General features: G+C 24.7%; 1 protein-coding gene across 8 annotated transcripts in view; it reads left to right on the plus strand.

Moving 5' to 3' along the window:
- LOC109599587 (collagen alpha-1(XVIII) chain) overlaps nt 1-16,747 on the plus strand; it is a 233,932-nt gene that overhangs the window by 205,947 nt on the left and 11,238 nt on the right. For all 8 annotated transcript variants that reach the window (XM_049962847.1, XM_049962845.1, XM_049962850.1 and 5 more), the window contains 2 exons: nt 1,726-1,848; nt 10,414-10,428. In XM_049962847.1, coding sequence (XP_049818804.1) covers nt 1,726-1,848; nt 10,414-10,428 — 138 coding nt within the window. The remainder of the gene's footprint in view (nt 1-1,725; nt 1,849-10,413; nt 10,429-16,747) is intronic.

The following is a 16,747-nucleotide window of genomic DNA, read 5'->3' on the forward strand; positions in this document are numbered from 1 at the left end:
TACAATAAACATGAATTTAACATTCTTTTAATTACGTTAAGTTTTGAGATATATTATATAAAATGTAATATTTTTAAGAAATTCACTATGGAAACGATTTATATTTTATATAAATACAAAAAATACATCAAATTTGAATTTCTTTTATTTACCATTTCATTGACTTTTGCGTGAATAATTTCTTTTAATTATTCCATGATTGAATTTGTATATGTTGTAAAAAGTTTAAAAATGAATCAAAGATTTCACAATATTTTAAAAAATTAAAAAGGAAATTAAATTATTTAAAAATAACAGCTTCAATATTTATAAATACAAATTCAAATTTTCATGAGTATTAATTATCTAAATAATCTTGATATAGTTTTATTTTCATAATTTAATATTACAATTAATTAAAAGTTACTAATGAACTTGAACTTAACAATCTTTTACTTAAAAAGATTTGAAGCGTTTAAGGAATTACAAAAGTAAATTAAAATTTAAATTAATTATCTAAAGAATTTTGATACTGTTTTCTTTTTATTATTTAAAATTACAATTTATTAAAACTTTCAAATAAACATAAACTTAACATTCATTTAATTAAAAAGTTTTGAAGTATTTAAGAAGTATGGATGGGACGCAACAAAATTTGTAAGAAAAAAAGTACATAGTTTCCTGAAAATATAATTTAATTAACTACTCCACAATTTGGATGTTTTCATTTTTTACTTAACTTTAAAAATATTTTATATTAAAAATCTAAAAAGTAACAGAACTCTTGTTGTGTTATGTTGACGTAAACTTCGAATTTACAGTTTTGTTCTAGTTGTGGCAATTCATCAAAAAATTAGCATAAAGCAGCCAGAAACAAATTACAAAGATGCGTCTTACAGAAGCCCAGAAACAATTTTCTAATGCATATTTACCAGAGTGATTAATACCGGCTCATGATGGTGCACTGCATTCCTTATATGCGGAATAAATAATCATTTCTCATTTATACCGCGTCGGATTCATTTGTTTACCGTATTTACAAATGGCTCCTGTATATCAAACCCGATGCTTCGAAACCATTAATATCTTTCAGGTTGTTAACGGTGCTATTCGTTTATTTCAAAATTCCTGTTCGCATTTATTAAAATGCATTTAATGGGTATTTTGTGGGACGGATTTTCCTAACGTTTCAAGAAGAGCTTACAAATTTTATAACTTTGGTCTGTCTCTTAAGTATACAAATAATAGAAAATTCGATACGAAAATGCATATTATGTCACTGTAAATAATTTATCCGGAATCGTTCAAGCGGATTTATGAATTTCGTTATCTTATCGAATAATATAAACATTTCGTACCCGCTTACTAATCTTCTTTATCTGCTCTCGAAACTGCGACGGAGATTTTTAAATTATATTCCGACTATTCTATCTGTTTCTTTTTAAATCTGTATTTCACGTAACCAGATTATCCTTCAAGGCACATTATAAATGAAATGCGACGGTTTAATAAAATATTCGTTATTCATTTTTGCTAAATATTATTCTTGAAAATCTCCACTAATATTAGCCTTCCTGTTCTGGTTACGTTGAGTACACTAGGAGTATTTTAATATATATTAAATAATTTATTAAAAACGTCACAGTTTAATAATTTTATATTCAAATAGTATTTATACAATTTCCATACACACAGTGGAATTTAGCAACAAGCTAAATTTGAGCTTGGATTTTTCTTTGTTTTCAGCTGGGTTCACTGTTACCTGTTACGACTCCGGCACCGCCGACTACAAGCAGTCCTCAACTACGGCCACCTTTCGAAGCCAGCAATCTTATCAATCACGTATCGAAGCCGACACACGTCTCAAATGTAAGTTCCACTTTCATCATGCATGTATGAGACTAGTTTCTTATTGATTCCATTTTAATAAAGCAACTAAAATTTAAAATCTATTATTGTATGATTCATATCAATATTTTGACAAGTTATAAAATAATATAAAAATCCACTTTCAGATTTGGCAAACAATAGAAAATAAAAATATTTGTTGAAACAAAATGTAATAAATCTATTTATTACTTATGAAGTTATGGACCAAAATAACTTTATTTAAATTATTTTTTGGGTAATTCATTTGATTTGAAATTTGACAGAATAGAAAATAAAAATACTTTTATTATTTTTCCTGAAAAATTTAAAAGTACTTTTTTTAAATTGATTAGTTTTAGTCTTTTACAAAATTAATAAGTACTTCATTAATTATATTTTTTTAAAATTTATTTCCTATATTTATTACAAAATATATGAAGATATAATAATTACCACATATGATTTATACTAATTCCAATATTTTTACAAATTATATAAAAATAATATAATACTAAATTATCAAAATTCATAAATATAAAAAATGAAAACAATTTTAAAATTTTACTGTTTTTATTAAAAAAAAAATGATTTGTCGAAACTGAATGTAGAGAATTTAGTTTATTTGTTGCATATAAATTTAACACTTTCGGGTTAATTATTAGTGTAAAATATATAGTTACTTCATACAAATTGTACAATAAATACATTTTCACAAATAATAAAGCTAAATTTTCAAAATTTATAAAGAATGGAGAATTATTAAAATTATATGATTTCTCTTGATTAATCTAAAAAAATAAATATTTGGTAAAACTGTAATGAATTTAGTTTATTTATTGCTTATTACTTCGTTGTAGTTTTTTTTTTCTAAATTTAGTTCCATTTTTTATAAAACCTTCAAAATTTACATGAACATTGTAACACATGTAAAGATAAATTTTTAGTATTTATATTGATGGGAAAAAATTAATTTTCAAATTTTTTCAAATTTTTTCTCAAAAACAAAAAACGAAATATTTGTTGAAATTAAATTATCTTATTATAAACTTATGATAGTATAGGCAATATTTCAAAAATGGCTATTTTTTTATACATTTTGGATTTTTTTTATTAAACAAAAATTTATTAATTAGTTAAATGATGATTTGTACAATTATCTCAAAATTGTCACAAATTAAAAAACTAATAAAACCATAAACTTAATTTTCGAAATTCACTAAGGATCGAATAAAAAATCAGAAAATATAAAAAAGGCTTAGGGGCAATAAACAATTTTTTTGTAATATATATTTCTAACGATTCATGTTAAGTTAAAAAAACACCAAAAAATATAAAAAAATCCAATTTGTCAAACCAGAAAATTTGGCATGGGGGGAGCAACAACGAATTTATTTTATAAAATCTAAAATGTGTATAATAATAGTTAATGAGGGTATAAATTAATTATAAACTACATATGTAGTAGTTATTACAATTATGGTAAGTACGTAAAAATATTTGAAATATTCACATATTTTTGAAAGCGCTAAGCTGTCTACTATGTATTCAATTTGACTGCATTATTTCATATATTTATATCTGGTAAATTTTACAGTTCTTCTCAGGATGTTACCTTGACTACTTTATGAATATCTTATATGTTTATGCGAATGCAGACTTTTATATTTATATCATACTCGTTGCACTGCTCGACTATTGTGTTGCTAAAATATTAAAACCAAACTCATAAAGAGATAGACAAAATAAGATGGTGAACTAATAAAAAACACTCTTCGGAAGTAAATATCCTAACCCGATAAAAAATATGTTGCTTTTTAGGAATGCCCTCTCGAAATTATGTGGCCCGTCTGTAATTCAATTTTAGCCGTTTTGCCCCACGTATTTTGCAACATGTGTTCGGTCTATTTCAGTAAAAAATCGAATTTACAACCTCACAGTTCAATATTTCACATTATATAAATTTATCAATGTCAAAAGCCAACGCGGATTACGTAATGCACGCAACCTGTAGAATGTGTTCGAATAAACCAATAAAAATCGTGCACAAACATGTTCGAACGTGAATCGGTCTAATTCAATATGCGTCGGAGAAAAATCGAGAACGATCGACGACAAATCATGACGTTCGAGATTAAACTTACTTTCGGGGGGCTGAAAAACATTGAGCCGTTCAAGTTGGAAAATGCATAATATAAATCAGCGAAACAATCTTGAAAACTGCTCGAAAGAGATCAGTTTGACAAAATGCAAACTTATTTGTCGTAGGGACGTTATCAGTGGAACGGTCCTTCCGGGACTCGAATTCCCAGCGATAAGGAATTTTTATACAAGCCATGCAAATTTGTACTATACACTTTTAATAAAATGGAATCCAATCTATAAAAATGTAAATATGTTCTTGGCCGTATAACCGCTGCAAGAAAAACAACAACGTGGCATGGAATTTTCGTATATTGTTGCACGCATTCCTGAATATTGATCAGCACGAAAAGTATTCCTCAAACTAGGGACCATCTACATATTTTACCTCTTGAAATTTTCATTTTCGGCCGTTTTATAACTTGGCGTTCCGAACAAGGAGATGCATAACGAGAAATAACATAAAAAAACGAGAAATATTACTCGCGGAATTTATTGCGGAAACAATTTATGCTAAGAAATTAATAATTCCCCCCAAAATAAGAACAGTGTTAAACGTCTGGCCGAGTTTAATAAAATGTTGACACTATTGTATTTACAGAAATGAAATATCGAGTGATCAAAAATTGTCTGTGCCGATGAGTTGAAATTTCATATCCAACAACTATTACGTCAGAGAATACCTCACACACATCAGACAGTGTCTTCTGACATCTCAAGTTATTTTTATCTTTTCAGAATATATATTCCACTTTATATTTTAAAGATGATAATAATAATGCTAAAATCAATTACAATTACAATTTTGCTCTTAATTGTTGGACCACAATTTCTTTATGCAGGTCAAAATTAAAACAATAAAACAACAACAGTTATTAATAATGTAACAGACATTTCATTACAAGAAGCACCGAAAACAAAATTCGGATCCATGAACTCAAAAATATCTCTTCAGTTCGTTCAAGTTTACAGTATGGGCTGGAACATTATCATGTTGAAAATATCTCTGTTGTGATTTATAATTGTGAAATTGGTCAACAAAAGCTTGCATCAATGTTTTTGTATCATCCAATATTTACGGTATCATAAAAAAACAATTTTTATAGGATGTATGCATCTTGTCTTGTCTGAAAATAATGTTAATTCCAACATATTATTTCTCAAAAGTTCATTAAACCAATGGCAATGTTGCAAACGTTTTCCTAAGTCCGATGGGAGTAGTTCTTGAACAACAAAAACTTTATATGTAATTATTTTTTACAACATTTTGATATGAGCCATATAATAACACAGTTTGCTGAACTAATTGACGCAATGGTTTCTGGAGACATTGTTCCAAACGATTTCGAACGTCATCGACTCCTACTGCATCACGCACCAACCCAAACGGTCCGAGACGTTCTTAACACGTTGAAAACCGCATGCCCACCGGCGGGTCCCTACACAATAACATTACCGGACCGCGTGCTCACGGGTGGACACACGACATGTTTTACTTGGAGACCGCTTGTATAACGGAGGTCATGATTTAAATACAATTTAATGCAGTAGTCGATTCGTCGCTCCCTCGAAGAGATATTGTAAAAAATCTAGGGGTCTATCTACCTCAAATTATTGTACATTAAAAGAATATTTAATAAATAATACACGTAATTAACAATGCCGGTCCATATGTAAGAAATACTATTTTGCAATGTGGTCTTCAACGTGTTAAATAAGGTGAAATTGAAAAAATTGACTGGCCACCACTTTCCCCGGATATGCACTCAATTGAGCATGCATGGGATGACTCATCCAGATTAATTCGACACCCTTTAAATCATAAATGAGTACTCCAGACCTACACAGGGTGCTGCTAAAGAATGGAATAATATCCCTCAAGTATTTATTGATAATCTAACAAGAGGAATGTACAAGCATGTAAATGTTTTATTACAAAGTAAGGGTAGAAATTAAATTGTTAACTTATATTTTTATCGATTTTGATAATAAAGTTCGCTGATAATGACGATATGCTTGTACTATTTCTTAATTATTCTCAATTTCTGTTTAGAGGTTCTTTATAGATATGACAATAGTCTAACAAATTTTTGTTAATTTTAAATCAACGTAGTGAAAAACTTTCGTAACTGGGTGTAGTTTTCAAAAAGAGTTACAAACTTAAAAAATATTTTAAATTCAAAAAGAGGCAAGTTGTATGCAAAACTCAATGAAGTTGACGTTACATACTCCTAAATAGTGCAATTCTTCCGCATTCATCAACAATGACAAAGAATGGAGTAAGATATTGATAACAGCGACTACATAAAGTAATTTTTCAGGACAATTATTATTGTTCACTTTGTAAATATTAATAAAACTGGCAATACGGTGGAGATAGTAATATATCCGCGGTTAAGTAAAGCAATAAAATAAAGACATCTTGGCTGAATCTCATGTGCATTTCGCGCAAACAAACCGTAAAAACAACCAACAGTTTTAATCTATAACTTATTGCGAGCTTTCGATATGAACAATTTTTGCTTAACCATCCATAAAAATGATAAATGGACGCATAAAAATTTTGTTTTACGGCAATTTTATGTTTCAATTTAATAATGTATTGCATTGTATTTGCGAAAAATATTTACGAAGCCCTGAACCGGGAAAACGCTACATCATTTATATAATTTAGTACACGGCCTGTATTGTAATATATTGCTGCCTCGGTGCTTTTAAATTGTTTAGTTTTATTTGCGCTAGAACTTTTAAGAATGTCATTCTTTTGCGAATAAGAAAAATCGTCCACTGTGTTGCGCAATCTCACGTTCAGATTGATTGGATTTCCCCCCCTCGGCACCAGCGACTCCTTAAAGTAATTGATAAAGCCATCCGGATTTCTAGAAATAAAACACTCCTCCTCAATCACTTTATGTGTTTTTAATAAAATTAACAAAGTTCCCTCCGATATATTTTGGGGGATGTTGAATTAATCCAGGTACAAGACGGTGCACAACAAGTTGACAAATAATTCATCATTGGGATCTGTTTAAGCCAGTTAACTTGAGATAAACACAGTAACCCAATTATGCTCGCATCGATCTATGTTCGCTTATAAAACTTTAATCACATTATTAGTGCTCTTGGGCGAACTCGTGCTTCTGTCGCACCGCGTAAGCTCTCACCTCTCAGTGTTGAGCAGATTTTCGAAACTGGTTTGAATATCTGTAATTAGGTTGTTCGAAAGCTTTGAATTATAAACGGGGGTTCTTGAATGTTAACATTTTTAACTACAATGGCTGCACAAAGTAAGGGTTCATTGTTATGTTGAAGTGGAAAATATTTTTAGTATTCGGATTATGACGGAATATTCATTACCACGTTTAGACGTAAGTCGTTTCTTTTATCTCGCGGAATGGGTGAATTTAATGAGCAGGTGTCACGAATATAACCGTTGTAAAACATTTCGGATTTTTTAATTTAAAAAGACTTATTATGCTCGTGTCTGTTTCCGTGTTAAAAACAATAATTAGGTTAAAACAATAGGTGTTCTAGTAATAAGTATCGAAAACAGAAGGCTAATTTACCAAGGCGGAAGGAATAGACTGTAATTTCTCAAACTTGTAATTACCCACTAGAAAATACTTCAGTTAATGTAATTATATGGAACATTATTGGAGCACTTTGTCGGGAAATGTCTCCCTGTCGGGTTTTCTTCTTTGATTGTCACATTAAAACCTCAGCCATATATAACGATAGGAATAGTTGAGGTAATTTATTTTTCCCAGTTGAATTTCAAAAATATTTTAGAAATATCTAGTATGTAGGATATTCTTCTAACAGTAATTATTTTTTTTTAAATTAATTATTTTGTAAGTATGAAAAATTTTAATTTATTTTAGTTCAATTAGTCATAATAAAATTATTTTATCTTAAGAAAAGCAAGCAAAATCTGATGATATATGTTATTATGCAAAAAAAATTATATATATATTTTTCAAAAAATATTCTATCTTTGAAGAAAACAAAATTAAACACGTTTTGATATAATAAAAATTACTTTAATGATACAGAATTTAGAGAACATAAAAAAAGTTTTATGAAAATATGATAAAATTGAAAAAGGGACTAATTTATATGAATAACAACTATTTGATTTTATTTTTTCTAAAATATCAAGGATTTCGAGTCTAAACAAAAAATTCATTAAATTATTTCAGCAATATTATTTTTTTAATGGGAAAAAACTAATTAAAAACAATATTTTTTTATTTTCGAGACTACTTTATACATTTTAATAATTTCTAATATAAACACAGTATTTAACTTTATTTATTAGATTTTTCTGAACACTTAAGAATTTCAAATCTAAATATCTGAATATTATATTAAATATAAATTTAATAAATTTTGAAAAAAAAATATTAAATTAATTTTTAATCATTTCTAATTCTAATTATCATATTTTATTATAAAAATATAACATTATATATAATATATTATAGAATATAATAATATATTATATTAATCTGATTTCTAAAATCACATTTTATATTTTAGAATTGATATTCTGATTAATTCATAAATTTTGAAAAATATTTTTAAATTTATTATTATAGTCGAACATCAATAATTCGAAGCAAATTGGTTCAGTCCAGGGTGAAAATTATATGTAATTTTTACTTAATAACTTGACAACTCGATTTTTATTTTTTCTGACAAATCACGGTTCGACTATATTATTTTTTATTATTAGAAATATAAAAACTATTTTACTTAAGTTTTTTTATATATTAATAAGAATTTAATTGAACGTGTATTGAAAAAGAAATCAAATTATCAATGTTGAAAAAAATATAATAAAGATATGATTTCTGCAATAAACTATTTTATTTTTAATATTTTTTAAAATTTTATGATTTTGTAATATAATATAATTTATATTATTAATATTTTATAATAATGTAATATTTTTCTATACCTTCATTAATTTCAAACATAAACAAATCGTAAATTATAAAAAATATTAATAAAATTATTTTTTATTATTATAAGTATGAAAAATGTTGTTTTACCAAAATTATAAATTCAAATAAATATGCAAACAATTATACATTTATATATTATAATTTATTTAATTTAAATTTACTTTGAAAAAAGAAAATAATTATAATGAATAAAGAAAATTGTTATAAACATTGTAAAAATATTTAATCAAAAATAATAGATGATATATAAAGAATATTATTTTATTATTTTTAAGAATTTCTAATCTAAACACAGTTTTCGGTTTCATTGTTTATTTAAGTCGTACACATATAAATTAATATTAAATTAGTTATGTATTTAAAATATTAATTATGTATTTTCAATTTGAATAAAATGTTAAATTCAATCATATTCCTGATTTTAATAAATCCAAAAATTCTATTATTATTATATATTTTTAAACCTTAAAATGTTTCTAAAATGTCTTTATTTATTTCAAAAAAAATATATAGAATTATCCTGTTATAAACATTGTAAAAATATTTAATCGAAAATAATAGATGATATGTAAAGAATATTAATTTATTATTTTTAAGAATTTCTAATCTAAACACAATTTTTGGTTTCATTGTTTATGTTTTCTATACTACTTATGTAATTTCAAATCTAAACAAAAAAGTGTTATATATTGATAATATTTATTTTTTATTATTAAAAATATAAAAAATATTTTACGAAAATTGTATACTTATAAATTAATAGTAAATTAGTTAAATGTATGTACATCTCTTATATAACAACAAAAAAGTAATAAATTTTATTTAATGGAAGTTTTGTTACTAAAAATATAAAGTTAAAAATGTTGTATAGATTTAGAAAATTATTTTATTTTTAAAATTAGATTTTAAATAATATTTTATTCTGATTATTTAAATTTTTAATTGAAAAAAAAAACAAACAAAAAAAAAAACGTGTGAAAAAAAATTATTCATTCATATATATAGTAGAATTTCGATTATTCAAAGAAATTTCCAAACCAAAATTTACATAAATTAATAATGGTTTCAGTTTTTTCAAAAATGAATATTTTTGATGTTATAAATATAAATATAACTTTAAAGAAATGTTTGCTTTTTCTTCTATCATATTTGTCTGATGGTGAAATAAATATTTATTTTGAAAATTTTAAGCAATTATATTTATTATAGTGAATTTTGAGATATAAAATAAATTTTACATTAAAACGTCAAATAAAGTCTGCTGAAATATCAAATAGTTTATGATTTTTTAGCATTCATATATATTATTATAATTAATATTATATATATATATATATATATATATATATATATATATATATATATATATATATATATACTGTGGGTAAAAAATTATTTTTTAATGCACGTATAAAATATTTAATAATATATTCTAAACTATGTTTTTTTTTTGTTTCAGTGGTACCCAAAAATGGTGAGTATCATCCGCATGCGCTTCAATACATATTCTCCACGAACACGGCCGACATTATCAATTTAAAATTCAATTAAATCCGGCATGTAACCGCGCCTCGGAACGGCACTCGAGAAAATTGAAATACATTTTGAATTTTTTAATATTTACTTTTACAGCCGCACATAACGTCGCTGAACACTACGTGCGGCGCTGAAACGTTTTGATGGCCGCGACGCGAAAGGATGCACACACAGTGAAACATAAAGTGTCCCGTTACGGTAATGTGATTTATATTTTCGCGCGATGCCGAAAGGACGACGAAAAACAAAGCTTGACGCAATTAAACGCGCTTCAGCATGCCACGCTGAAAAATTTCTGACGAGCACGCGTAAATTATGCACGCCCCGCCGGATAACAAACTGAAATTGATGTACGTTTCGAGATGTTTTGACGATGGGCCCCGATTGTCGTTTGATCCTGGTGCATCGAATTATGTGTAACAGGCAAACATCTTAAAGGGGTAATAACTGCATTACAAAATAGATCTTGGTCATGAATTATTCATTACCCTGGACGAAGTATTGTCGGGAATTCGTAATTTACTTTGATATAATTACAAGTTTATATACAAGATACATAACAAATACGAGCATAAGATACAATTCGATTCGGAACTTATGAATACTAATTGTGTATGTTTCGTATTCACGATGTCGGCGCTCTAGTATTGGTGAATAAATTGAATTTTAAATTGTTGCACGCTAGTGCCGCACGTAATTTGAATATTTCAGTGCCAAAAAACACAATTTAATTAGTTTTGGACATTTGAAATCGTTCGATTTCGAAACATACGTGTCGTTTTCGAAAATTATTTGAAACTGTTAAGGATAATAATGAAGTATTTAACGTACGAAACAAATTGTTTATAATCAATTCGTAAAATCTATTCATTTAAATTACTTTCCGAATTTAATAAGTATGTTTTTAAGGAAGTACTAAGTATTTATATTTTAAGAATTATCAAAAATATATCCAAAGCTTAATATTTTTATAATGTTTTAATAAATTTAATTAATATTCAATTTAAATTATTTATTTCTATTTAATATATTTTCAATTTTAATAAAAGTATATTAAATAAATGTAAAACTACAATAATTCACACATTTTTATTTTGATAATTTTCCATAAAAAAATTTAAAAATTATATATTTATATTAAAGAAATCTGAAGCATTCCAAAAGTTTTAAATTTTAATATAGTTTTTAAATTTCAATTTTTTCATTTTTATTATTTAAAATATTCATTGTATGTTTTCAAAGAAAAAATTAAATTCACTGATTTTCATGAGATTTTAATAAATCTGAAACTACAATAATTCACACATTTTTATTTTGTTAATTTTCCATAAAAAATTTAAAAATTATATATTTATATTAAATAAATCTGAAACATTCCAAAAGTTTTAAATTTTAAAATAGTTTTTAAATTTGAATTCTTTCATTTTTATTATTTAAAATATTCATTGTATGTTTTCAAATAAAAAGTTAAATTCACTGATTTTCATTAGATTTTAATAAATCTGAAACTGCAATAATTATTACAAATTTTTATTTTTTTAATGTAAATCTTCAAATGTATTATAGGCTTTATTAAGTATTTTCATTCCCATAGTAAATTTTAAAAATATATCTCCATTATTTTTATTAGAATACCCAAAATGGAACATACTAAAAATTATAAATTTTTTCATTTCAAATATTTTTCTATTTAAAATATTTATTTTATATTTTCAATTTTAATAAAAAGATAAATTCAGTTATTAATAATTATCACACATTTTTAATTTTTAATATTAATATTCAGGAGTTGCTAAAATGTCTTTCCGGGATTATTAAGTATTTTACATTTCCATAGTAAAAAATATATTTCTATAATAAATAAATCTGAATCGTTTCAAAAATTTTCAATTAATTTTTACACTAAGATTTCATTTTGAATATTTTTATCAATTTTATATTTATCCATCTAAAATGTATATATTTTCAATGTTAAAAATATTTATAAAACAGTTAAAAAATTGTTAATTTTATTAAATGTGGGACTATAAAAATATTACATATTTTTATTTTTTAATATTAATATTCAAATGTTGCTAAAATTTTTCCGGCTTTATTAAGTATTTTACTTCGTAATAAATTTTAAAAAATATATTTTCATTTTATATTAAATATATCTGAAATATTTAAAAAATTTTTAATTTTTAAATAATTTTTACATTAAGATTTTATTTTGAATATTTTTATCAATTTTATTATTTATCTATTTAAAATATTTATTATATACTTTTAATTTTAAATGTGAAACTACAATAAATATGATATTTTGTTTTTTAATATTAACACACTATGAGCGGGTCGGGTAAAAATACCCGTCTCGAGAACTGTTGATTGTTAGTGGACCGGGTAATTTTTACCTTTTTGAATGTACTTACTTTAAAAGCGGGGTGAGATAATTTTACTCTATTGGTTTACATACGGAACTGAAAGAATTATCTCTTATTTTTTGTTATAATTCAACAACTTAGTTTGGACTTTTTTGCTGCCCGCCTATAGTGTGTTAATAATCAAATGTTACTAAAAATTCTTTCAGGCATTATTGAATATTTAACATTTCCATGATAAATTTTAAAATGATATTTTCATTATTGTGTGTTAGAATAAATCTGAAATATTTCAAAACTTTTAAATTTTCAAATTGTTTTTAAATTGACATTTTGATTTGAATATTTTTACATAGTAATGATCATTTATCCATTTCATTCATGATATTCCTTTAGTTTTTAAAAATCTGAAAATTCAATAATTATTACGCAGTTTTTTTATTTTTTAATTTTAATATTTAAATGATGCTAAAATGTCTTTCAGACATTATTAGTATTTTACATTTCCTTAATAAGTTTAAAAAAGTATATTTTCATTATTTTATTTTAAATAAATCTGAAACATTTCAAATAACTTTTACACTAAGATTCCATTTTGAATATTTTTATCAATTTATTATTCATCTGTTTAAAATATTTAATCTTTAGAAATTGTTAAATAATTAACATTTCCATAATAAATAAATATATAATATAAAGATATTTTCATTATTTTGCATTAGAATAAATCTGATTTATTTCAAAAATTTTCAAATTTTCAATTTTTAGATTAAGATTTTAATGAGAATATTTTTATATAATAATTATTATTTATCCATTTAATTAAGTATTTTCAATTTTAATAAAATGTTAAATTCAGTCATATTCCTTATTTTATTAACACCGATTTTCTATAATTATTATATTTTTTATTTTTTAATATAAACCTTAAAATGTGTCTAAAATATCTTTATTTATTTCCAAAATAAATTTTAAAAATATATTTCCATTATTCATTCAATTAAATTTTTAATAATTTATAAATTTTTATTATTTATTCATCTGAAATATTTATTATATATATTATTAATGAAGTTTAAGAAAATTATATATAATATATATAATTATTCCTTCATTTTGATTTTGATTTTTCAAGTTACAAAAATAGTCCGACTACTTTGAAACTTATTCAACTGTCCAATTTCTCTAAAATATGCGGCGTTTTAAAAAATTGTTGTGAAAATGTGGAAATAAATTTGAAATGTATTCACGACATGCCGTTTTCTCAAACGCGTAAAATATTCGACGGTCTAGACAGTAAGGCAATATTGAGGCCACAGCAACCTTGAAGAAAAAATTATTTAATTCAATTCAAAGTTGATGTTTCAAAGTTCATCGGTGGTGGCTGGTGAGAAGCAGTTAATTTAACAACTCGATAAAATAAAATGAATAAACATCAAAAGTTTCCGGCCGAATCTCGAAGCAATTTATTAAATTAGATCGCGCCCGAACGCATACCATAATATCGGCGTTAAAGGCAATCGTTAAACAATTTGCGTCCGGCAAAAGGGGGCCAGTGCCGTTTTGCGTTTCCGCAGTACTGCAAATTTCGGCGCACTTTAGTCGGCAATAAAATTAGAATATGGGCACGTAGAAAACGTTTAAATAACTTTTATGGGCGCCGGTGATTTATTTCCGCTCAATAACATTATGTTCGAGGTGTAAAACTTTCCCGAAAATCCTTTCCTCAACTTTGCATAGCAGTTTCTGAACTAGATAAAAAGCATGACCTGGATCAAGTTAAGCTGGATATTTTCCCCTGGCGACTAAACATGTTCGGCAGGAAAAATCTCCGGGGATCGTTGGAATGGAATCACTTATAAACAGATTATTGAGTTGGCGTTTCCAATTGTGGAATATTTCGGACGAAATCAAATCAAACGAAACGTGTGCGCTTTTAACGAGCAACTACCGCAGAGAAACGGACGTAAATAAAGAAATTACGAGAAATATTTTAGATAGTGCCGTGCGTATGACTTACTTAAAGTCTATTGAATGGTGGAAACGTGATAAACACAGGAACAGGTATTGGGTTAGATAAGCGGACATTTTTCACTGTCGTATGTATAGTTCTGTAAATAATAGTTTTAGAGTGTGCCTTGCGATTTATTGTAGCAAGGAAGTGCTTAGATTCAGGAAACAAACCGCACGAAAAAGTAATATTTTAGAATAACGTTTACCTAAATGGTCTTATCAATCTTGGTTAATTTAACTTATCTCACAACTAATTGTTGGAAGTAATATTTTGTCACAAGATCACTGAAAATCATAGAGAATGTTTAAAATTTATTGTAACTGTACTGGTGATGTTAAACGGCATTAAATATTTGTTTTAAAATTGAAATATTTAGACTATTGAATAATGAAATTGTTTTATGTTATACATACACATCGCCATTTTTTAATCGAAATGTCGAATTGTTATTTTAAACGAAAAATACGGTTGCATATTAATGCTATATTTCGGTGTGACAACATTGACTACACATTTAATTTTTATCAACCGTTTTCAGTTTTGAATTGAATGTCAAGAATAAAATTATTTTTCGTGCTACACCAATATTCGCGCATTCGGCAAAAATTTAAATATTTGTAGGCAGTTTCATAGAAAAAATTACTATTTTCGAATTTGTTTTGATTTCCACTTTTAATCAGGAATACTTATTCGACTTGTAACAATTTAATAATATAAAAGTTTATACGAAAATGGTTTGATTATACAGAAAATTGTTGGACGATATATTTTTTATAAATATTTAGTAAAATTTTGAAAATATTGATTAATACATCAAAATTAAAAAAAAAATAAAATTTTTGTTTAGATTTTCAGTTTTAATCAGGAATACATATTCGGCTTGTATCAATTTAAAAATATAAAAATTTATACGAAAATAGTTTGATTGTCAAAAAAATTGTTGGACGATGTATTTTTTATAAATATATAGTAAAATTTTCAAAATATTGATTAATACATAAAATTAAAAAAAAAAATTAAAATTTTTATTTAGATTTTCAGTTTTAATCAGGAATACTTATTCGGCTTGTAACAATTTAAAAATATAAGTTTATACGAAAATGGTTTGATTGTCAAAAAATTGTTGGACGATATATTTTTTATAAATATTAAGTAAAATTTTGAAAATATGAAAAAAAAATTGACAAAATTTTAATTGATTTTAAAAGGTCGATTCGAATTTACATTTTAAATAACTTTAAGAAGTTTTATTGTCGATAAAATCTTTACAACTTTTAATCAATCAATTTATTTATCCATTAAAATTATTTCAAATTGATTATTAGAATATTTTAAAATTCTTAATTATTTATTATATTAATATGTATATTATTATATATTAATATTTATGATCTTCAGTTTCCAAACGAAAATTATGTCTATTGTTGAATATAATATAATTGTACTTTTATATTTATTAATAAATAATGACAAAGTTAATAAATAAAACCAGTAAAATTTATTCATTAAGTATCTATAAATTTAAAATTATTGTTAATAAAATGGTTATTCTAATTTAACTAACATAAGTTAATTTCAGTAACATTCCTTTAGATTTTAATAAATCTGATACTACAATAATTATTACATTTATTTTTTAATAATTTCCATGATAAATTTTAAATAGACATTCTGTTATTTTGTATTAGAATAAATCTGAAACAAATAACTTTTAAATTAAGACTTTATTTTGTATATTTTATTATTTGTCTATTTAAAATATTTATTATATATTTTCAATTTCAATAAAATGTTAAATTCATTCATATTCCTTTAGATTTTAATATTACAATAATTATTACAATTTTTTATAGTAACATTAGAAAGTTGCTAGTATATCT

This window comes from Aethina tumida, chromosome 2 (assembly GCF_024364675.1).
Source record: "Aethina tumida isolate Nest 87 chromosome 2, icAetTumi1.1, whole genome shotgun sequence".
In the NCBI taxonomy this organism is placed as follows: Eukaryota; Metazoa; Arthropoda; class Insecta; order Coleoptera; family Nitidulidae; genus Aethina; species Aethina tumida.